Source organism: Chiloscyllium plagiosum, chromosome 39 (genome assembly GCF_004010195.1).
Source record: "Chiloscyllium plagiosum isolate BGI_BamShark_2017 chromosome 39, ASM401019v2, whole genome shotgun sequence".
NCBI lineage: Eukaryota > Metazoa > Chordata > Chondrichthyes > Orectolobiformes > Hemiscylliidae > Chiloscyllium > Chiloscyllium plagiosum.
This window is the reverse complement of record NC_057748.1, coordinates 22,064,239-22,073,756: the sequence shown is the minus strand read 5'-3', so window position 1 is coordinate 22,073,756 and position 9,518 is coordinate 22,064,239. Positions and strand designations below refer to the sequence as shown.

The 9,518-nt window shown below is 42.0% G+C and overlaps 1 protein-coding gene across 2 annotated transcripts in view; it reads left to right on the top strand.

Annotated features, from left to right (window-relative positions):
* The window catches only part of LOC122542340 (MICAL-like protein 1), an 80,788-nt gene that overhangs the window by 44,755 nt on the left and 26,515 nt on the right, over positions 1-9,518 (top strand). For both annotated transcript variants that reach the window (XM_043680008.1, XM_043680010.1), the window contains 2 exons: positions 2,494-2,822; positions 5,181-5,536. In XM_043680008.1, coding sequence (XP_043535943.1) covers positions 2,494-2,822; positions 5,181-5,536 — 685 coding nt within the window. The remainder of the gene's footprint in view (positions 1-2,493; positions 2,823-5,180; positions 5,537-9,518) is intronic.

Genomic DNA, 9,518 nt, shown 5'->3' with positions numbered 1-9,518 from the left:
GGACCAAAGGGTCTGTTTCCGTGCTGTACATCTCTATGACTCTATGACCTCATCCTAAGGTCTTAAAAGTGGTTTTTAATTAAGTAGTAGATGTGTTCATACTAATTTTCCAAAGTTTCCTAAATTCAGGAAAGGTTTCATTGGACTAAAAAGTGGCAAATGTAACCCCTCTATTCAAGAAAGAAAGGAGGCAGAAAACAGGAAACTGTAAATTAGTGAGCTTGATGTCTGTCTTGGGAAAGATATGAGAATTGATCATTAAGAGATTAGAAACTGCACACTTAAAAAAAATCAAAATAATCAGTAATGGACAGAATGGCTTTATCAAAGGGAAATCACATTTAAACAATTTGTTTGAGTTCTTTGAGGGAGTACCACACAATATGGATAAAGTGGTGCCTTTAGGAAGGATGCAAATTCATTGAAGGCATTTCATGGGAGGTTTACCAGATTGCTTGCTGGAATGAACAGGTTGTCTTGTGAGGAAAGTTGGACAATCTGGATTGTTTCCATTAGAATTTAGAAGAGTGAGGGAGACTTGAAGTGTTCTAAGACTCTTGACAAAATGAACTTAAATAAGATGGCTCCTCTTGTGGGTCAGTCCAGAACGAGGGGTCACTTTTAAAATTAAGGGTCACCCTTTCAAGACAGAAATGAGATTTTTGTGCAGCTTTGGAACACCCCAGCTCAGAAGGCAGTAGAGGGAGGATCATAGACTACTTTTAAGGCAGAGATGGATGGATTCTTGTTAGGCAGGGAAATCGAGGAGTATTGGAGATAAATGTGAATGTGGAATTTGAACACAAACAGAAAGTTTGATCTTATTGAATGATGGAGCAGGCTCGAGGGGCAAATATTCTACTACTACTTCTGTTTTGTAATTTTGTAAAATAACTCAATAAGTTCGGGAAAGCATGAACTTCCCTTTTGTAATCCATGCTGTATTTTCTATATCTGGATGTTTTTCTGTTATATCTTTGAGTAAAGATCCATTTGTCCTTCCTACCACCAGTGTTCATCATAGTCTACAGGTCCAATGCCCTTTTTGATGATAAGAACCATGTTCCCCAATCCCCTCACTATTCTCTTTCCTGTCTGTCATCACACTGGCGTTGCCATTGATTCTTTCTTACAACATAGAACATAGAACAATACAGCACAGAACAGGCCCTTCCGCCCACGATGTTGTGCCGAACATTTGTCCTAGCTTAAGCACCCATCGATGTACCTATCCAATTGATCATAGTCTACAGGTCCAATGCCTTTTTTGATGATAAGAACCATGTTCCCCAATCCCCTCACTATTCTCTTCCTGTCTGTCATCACACTTGCGTTGCCATTTATTCTTTCTTACAACATAGAACATAGAACAATACAGCACAGAACAGGCCCTTCGGCCCACGATGTTGTGCCGAACATTTGTCCTAGCTTAAGCACCCATCGATGTACCTATCCAATTGCCGCTTAAAGGTCACCAAAGATTCTGACTCTACCACTCCCACATAAGTACACACAGATACAATCCACCCCAACTGGTGTGTGTTTTCATTCAAGCCTGCAGAGCATTCCAGGTCTTGAAGCTGTAGATTTTTTGACTGCTTTTGGGATGAGGGAAGAAATGATTTTGCAGAGGAAATATGAGTGCCCTATCACACCTCTCACTTGATCAGTCATTGGGCTATGATTTCAGGCTAAAATATGAATGAGGGAGGAACAGAATCATCCCTCAGCAAAATATGTTTTGCTGCCTCTTCCCTGCCCTCTGAATGTCCCACTGCTAGGTCCAGAATCGGAAGGGCCTTTCTTCCATTTCACGTCTCAACTGGAGGAAGTATATACAGTAATTGAGATTGGACTTGAAGCTGTCAATGTTTTCAGAGGCTGCTGGATGCTGAGCTGCACAGGAGCAGAAGCTGTGTTGCTTCAGCGTGTTAAATGCAATGATCTTTCTTTTTTTGAAAGTAATGTCTGGTGATCTTGCAGCAAGTTTGTTGGTGACCAGACATTTATGCCTTTGACCAGTTGGTTTGGATAATATCCAGTGCCTCTCAAGTCACCAGTAATCAACTCAGGTTCTTGTTTATTAAGGTTTACTGTTTCAAAGTCTGCAATGGCAATACAAAGCCCAGGTATGGCAAAGAAATGCAGCCATCATCTCAAAAACATGATCAAATTGAAAATCATGGCACATTTGTGTTCCATAAAATCATTCCCTAAAGCCAAAACTTCAATATTGTATTTACATACCTTGTTTGAAAATGGATATTAATTTTAAAGTGAAAAATGCCATACAAAGTAATATTACTACTTACAGACATTTGAATGTTTAGCATGACTACATTAATTTTCTTGTCTGTTGAGTCCTGATCAAGCCTGTTTCCGCCATCCCGGAATTTGAATTCAATTAAGTAAAATTTCTGCAGTAATGTCTTTTGAAGGAAATATGGCAATTTTGTTGCCACGGTTTTCTGATTGTTTAATTGTTTCAAACAGGAAAGACGAAGACATCAAATCTAAAGGCCATCCTTGGATGGCATTGGTGAATTCCGAAGTGAAGAGAAGACCCGCACCCCCTCGGCCCGGAGCACCCACCAACCCCAGCAGCACTCAGCAAGGCACCACAGAATCTGTTCCCCTAAATCCATTTGAAGTGGAGGAGGAGGAGGAGGAGGAAACAAACAATGTGTCTGAGAAAGTGCAGAGTGCAGCCCCCATGGAAACCACTCCCAAATCAAACCACCCATGGTATGGTATTCAGCCAGCCAACAGTCCCAGGAGTAAGAAGCGGCCTGCACCCCCACTGCCAAATGCATCCCCTTCAGGTGAGCTGGATACTGAGTTCCTATGCTCTCGGCTTGCTGTGAGGTCACGTTGGATATATGTAGGATGTTTAGGGTGGATTGTGTTCCTAACAAGATACATTTTGCATATAGGGATATCTAGAGCGGTGGTGGTACTCAGTGACGGAGGGCTTGAAGAACCCCCCAACCTGAAGTCCTGTACTATTTGTAAAATGACTTTTCTCTTCCAAATTTTCAGTTTTGGATGCTCAGCATTGCCAGTCTAATGAATAGGGAGAGGGAGCTGGTGCTGCAGCTTGTGGATGATGTGTAAAACACACAAGCAGCAAGATACTATATAAAGTAACCTTCTCCTTACAGTCTCTGTCGGATGAGCTCGGGTTAGCTGCCTATGAGGCCCTGTAATGCATTTTGGGTCCTGGTAATGTCACTGCTCTCAGATTCAAGTTAAACCTCTGCTTTTTCCTACCTGTCCGCAACATGCACCTAGACCTGTCCTTTCCATTGTTTGGAGCTCGAATCTGTCCCAGGCTTCATGACTGATCAGCTATTGTTAAGGTAAATGTGTATGTAATCTTTACAGATACAGGATAGGATTTTTTTTAAAATTACAAACACAAGGGAAGTGGTACTGAGAAAACTGATGGAGCTGCAAGCTGGCAGGTCTCAGGGGCCTGATGGACTTCATCCTAAATTCTTAAAAGAATTTGCCCCAGTATACCCATAATCTGTTTTCAGCAGAATTATGCATATTAATATCTACTTAATTGTTCACATTGACCTGAAGAGAGATTACTGTTCTCAGCCAGTTTAAAAACCCAGTAACTCAGGGCAATATGAAACATAGTCTGATGCAGCATGTTATGAATGGAATGACGCTGGAGGCATATTCCTTAGTAACTTTCACAAGAGAATTGAATAAATATGCAGATGGAAATAGTTCACAGGGCTATGGTGAAAGGGCAGCATGAATTCATTTGCTAGCTGTGCCCTAGAATTTGTCATATGGCGTCCTTCTGTGCAGCACCATTCTCTGTTTCACATCATTCACAAATATTTAAAGTAACAGGGGGTCAGACCAGGTTCCTGTGGTGCTCTTTCTCCAATTAGATTATTTCCCGTGTTTCTATTTCTCTGTTTGCATTGCTGAGCCAGTTCTGAGTCCATAATGCAAGTTGCCATCTATGCTGGGGGCTTAACCTTCCCTGCCTCACACAAACTTTGATACATTTTGAAAATCTAAATAAATTCTCAACAGGTCACTTAGCCTTCATCTAATTGCCAGGAAGATCTGGCCAGTGTTATTGCTGTAGTGACATTACTCCCAGTAATAGTGGTGCCTTTGCTTTTCAGTCATAGGCAGTGTGTTACTGGTTAAATTGGGTGTGCCTGTACAGCTTAATTTTTTTTAAAAAGTTATTTATGGGCTGTGACACTGCTGGCAAGACCAGTATGTATTGTCCATTACTAATGCAGAAGTTCATGGTGTTGTCTTGAGCCACTCCAAGCAATGGGATGTTAGGTATACCACAATGGGATGTTAGGTATACCACAATGCTGTCAGAATATTAGAACATAAGAACAAGGAGCAGGAGGAGGCAATTCAGCCCCCCAAGCTTGTTCCGCCATTTTGTACAAGCTTGGCTGATCTCATCACAGCCACAGCTCCACTTCACTGCCTGCTCTCCAACTACCAATATAAAAAATCCTGTCTATCTCATCAAATTTATTCAATGTCGACCACACCCTGGAGGAGTGAATTCCACTGACTCAAACTCTTTTGAGAGAAACAATTCCTCCTCTGTTTTAAATCTGCTACCCTTACTCTAAAAGTATGGCCACTCGTTCTAGATTGTCCCACAAGGGGAAACATCTGTCTAGGGTCATCTGCTCCACATGGAGGGAGTTCCAGAATGTTAACAGTCTCTAATAACATGAATCATAATTGCAAGTGAAATCACAGCTGGATTTTAGAATGAGATCTTTTCCAATTATTTGCTTGATTTGTAAATATTACAGACAAATGTGCCAAAAATATTGGAACCACAGTGTCTGACTCTTATTTCTTTTGGCATAATGTTCTGATGTTCCCTCCAGGATGTAGATGGGGTCCATTTCATTCCTTGATGTTGTCAGGGTTGCATTGTAAAAAGGAAATAAGCTTTGCTACAAATGCCTTCTGTATCTTGTTAAGTGTATATAGATTATGTACACTGTGAAAGACAATTGAATTGCTCTGTTCTGTCCAACACTAAGTTTTATCAGCGGCTTGTGTTTATTACAATCACTTTAGTGAAATGAGTACACCATCGATTTGTAGTTTTCTATTTCATTCCTGCATTTAGAAGACTAGAATTCAGAGTTATTCCTCTTTTTCAGCCTCTCGTTCACTCCAGTTTCAGACCCACAGTTCTTCAGTCTCTGAAACAGGCCCATCCCCTTCCCTCAGCATGGAGAGTATTTCTGGGAATTCAGCAAAGTCTACTCCAGAACTGCACAGGAAATGGGAAGCTGAGGCGGCTGACAATAGTCCTGCCATAGTCAGGAGTTCAGCCACGTCCAACGGGAGTCCAGGAGCCAGTGAGAATGCCCTGTTGAATGCTGAGAGTCCGACACCCTCCAGTCATCACCGGCCTCCACCAAAGCCTCCAGTCAGCTGTAGCCCTAGGTTATCCACTCATCCATCCCCTGAAACAAACAGGGTACAACACTGCAGCCCTGACCTCCAGCCAAAGGTAGGTTATAATGGTGTTGCGTAACTGCGTGGATACAATGCATATCCTTCTATAAGGACAGGAGATTACCTCTTGGAGGAGAGTATACTAGCTGATTATATGTGAGGCAGCTATCATTCACAGATTATTTATTTACAGATTACTCACTGGGACCACAGTGCAAATCCTGAGGGAGGCATGGGAGGAGGATAGTATTCATGTGTTCTACCCACCAATCTGAGAACTCCCCTTTATCTCCCCTTGCGTCTGCCTGCAGTTTATCCACCTTTGTTTTAGCTTGTTGCCTATTGTGAACTCTTGCCCAAGCAGCTTACAAGGATAAACGCTTCAATCGCTGCAAAAAAATCGAGAAAAATTGCAGACTCTGGGAAATCAGAAACAAAAACAAATGGCTGGAAAAACTCAGCAGGTCTGGCAGCATCTGTGGAGAGAAGGTCACTGAACTCAAAATATAACTTTAGTCAAAGCAGTGCTCCAAGTCTCAGTTTTAGGAACTATCCTCAGTATCCCACAACCTGTTCCTGCATTATCTGCATCTTGCATGTGCAAGTTAGATAAATAAAGAAGTAGTTTTAATTAAAACTAAAATAAAATCTTGCAGATGCTGAAAAGGTGAAGTACAGTTGGGAAGTGGTAAAATCCTCAGGTCTGGTGGTATCTCTGGAGAGGAAATGTTAACATTTCAAGGGCTGAATATAACCCTACTTCAGTAATTAAGATTGTTTTAACTGCATAAATTCATCTCTGTTCCACTGCCTAACACAGCTTAATTTCTTTCGTGATCAAAATGTTGTGTTAGATTTAACATTTGACAAGTATTGGTTGTCATTCACAGACACAAATTTAAAACTTCTTCTGCCCTTTTGTGTGTCAAATTGTTTCCTAATAAGCTTGACTGCAGGCTGTTCCCCTAGCTCTGCAGAACAGTTTCGGTATGCATTCTTCTTAATACCTTGAAAACTTTGCTCAAAACACAGAAGATCAAGGTGATCCTTGTTTGTAATTTCAATCAGAGTCTAAGTATCATTCAGATAACTGTCTCCAAGGCCAATGTATGCTTCCTAAACTGTAATGTCCAGGACTACTCAATATACTCCTGATATGACCAAATCAGAGCTTTGTAAAACTGAAGCATGACTTCTGCAACCTCCTTCCAGTCCTGTTGATGTAAAGGCCAAGATTCATCTGCCTTTTTGGTTATTTTCTGTCCCTGTTTTATAAGATTTTAATGATCTAAGTACATAAAACTTCTCAATTTCCCTTTTGACATTCTCCTTTTTGTTGAGTGGATGGTGTCCCATTTGTCTACACTGCAATCCATTTGCTACAATTTTGACAGTTCATATCTCTTGTCAGTTTGAAAATTATAGTCTATCTTTCTGTCAGTGGCATATATCCCATTGTCTATGCTGTTGTATATATGGTAAATAATTAAGGTTCCAACATGGCTCTGTATAAGACATAATCAGTGACATCCGGTCAGTCGGAGTATCCGCCCATATTCCCCCATCCTGCTTCCAGCCTCTCAGCCAATTATTAGATTCAGATGGGAAAGGCCCTCCAGATCATTGATCTGCACCCATAGCACTATGACTAAAGGCACACTAATCCCACCTTCCTGCACTTGTCCCATACCCTTAAATGTTATGATATTTGAAGTGCTCATCCAAATGTTTTTTAAAGGTTGTAAGATTCCCAGGAAGCACATTCCAGATTCCCACCACCTGCTGAGTGAAAAAGCTTTTTTTCCAAATCCCCTGCTCCTTACTCTAAAACTATGCCCCCTTTCGATTGACCCCTCAACCAAGGGGCATAGCTGCCCTCTATTCACCCTGTCTATATCTTATACACTCTCAATCATGTTCCCTTAAGTCTTTTCTGCTCTACAGAAAACAATCCAAGCCTATCTTGTCTCCCCTTGTAGCTCAAATTCTCATCCCAGGCAAAATCCTGGTGAACCTCCTCTGTACGCTCTTTAGTGTTATCACATCCTTCCAGTAATGTGGTAACTAGAACTGCAAACAGTACTCCCACTGGGCATAACCAACGCTCTGTACAACTCTAACGTTACCTCCTTGCTCTTCTACTCCATGCCAGGACAGACAAAAGCACATGCCCCATATGCCACCTTAACAGCTTGTTCATGTATTCTACAGACTTCAGGGATTTACCCCAATAACCCTTTGTTCTTCCAAGCTACCGTTGTCCTTCCATTCATTAAATACTTCCGAATCTTGTTTCTTCTTTCAAAGTGCATCACCTTGCACTTACCAGGTTTACCATGGTCTGGTCTGCCCAACTGACCCACCCATTTATATCTTCCTGTATCCTACAGCCATCTTTGCCATTCACCAATCTTTGTGTCATCTGCAAATTTGCTTAACATTCCCCTCCCATTTATAAATAAATCATTTCTTAATACAGGTATAACAAACAATCAGGGTCCCAGTACTGATCCTTGTGGTATACTGCTGGACACCAGTCTCCAGTCACTCAAGCAACTTGCTACCACTCTTTTGTGTCCTATTACTAAGACAGTTTCTAATTTATCTTGCTAAGTTTCCCTCAATTCCATGGGCTTTAACCTTCCCCCAGACTCCCATGTGGATCCTTGTCAAAAGTTTTGCTAAAATCCATTTAAACTGCATCAACTGAACTTCCGTCTTCCACACACTTGATCACGTTTTCAAAAAAATCTCAACAGATTTGTTAGGCAAGACTTCCCTCTGCCAAAGCTCTGCTGATTATCCCTAGTTGACCCACTCCTTTCCAAGTGGATATTAATTCTCTTCTTCAGAATTTTCTCCAATAGTTTCTGTATCACTGACGTGAGACTCTGTGGTCTGTAATTTCCTGGTTCATCTCTGTCACTCTTCTTAAAAAGTGACGTTTGTGAACTGTCTTCATATTTGCTCCTCTATTTATCGCTGAGTCTTTGGAGGTCAATAGTAAAGTAGCTGCCCCCTTAACATTGCTAAGTTCTACCACAAAGCCTCGTTTGAGGACTTTTTCAAGATATCATCTCTCCTTACTGCAGTAATATTGACTCCTTAGTTAATAGTGCTACACCACCATCCTTTTAACACCACTTCTGTCTCACTTGAATATTCTGTAGCCTGGAATGTTAAACTGCCAGTCCAGCCATTGCCTCAGACATGCATATGTGATGCTAATAATACCATACTTCCATGTATCAATCCACGCCTTTAACTCATCAGTCTAAGCTATTACACTCGTAGCATTAAAGACAGTCGAGCCTTGCCTTACTCTCTCGACACTCAACAAAGCCGTGGCTTGCTTCCTTTGCTGTAGCATGATGTGTCTCTGTTTCACCGATATTCTGTGTCCCCTTCCCCTGCCAGACTAGTTTAAACTCCTCCCAACAGCAATGGCAAATCTGCCTGCGAGGATGTTGGTCTCAGTGTGGTTCAGGTGCAGACTGTCCCATTTGTACATGTCCCACCTTCCCCAGAAATGGTCCCTGTGATCCAGGAATCTAAACCTCTGCCTCTTGCACCAACTCATGAGCCACACCTCCTATTTTCCTATTCCTGAACTCGTTAGAAGGTGGCACTGCGAGTAATCCAGAGATTACAACCGTTGAAGTCCTGCTTTTTAATCTACTGCCAATGTTTGAATGGAGGAAAGAAGAGGAATCAGAGTGATCTTGGGAATGTATTCCAGGCTTCAGTTGTGGTGTAGAAATCAGTACAGGTGTAATTAAAATCAATGAAACTTAAGAGGTCAGGAATCAATTTGTGCAAACATCTCAGAAGACTGAGCAGGGATTTGGGAGATGCATAGTTAGGTGGGGAATCTGGACTAGACGGGACTGCAGAGTCCGAGAGGGTCGTGGAGGGGGCTGCAGAGTCCGAGAGGGTCGTGGAGGGGGCTGCAGAGACAGAGAGGGTCGTGGAGGGGACTGCAAAGTCCGAGAGGGTCGTGGACTGGAGGGGGCTGCAGAGTCCGGGAGGGTCGTGGA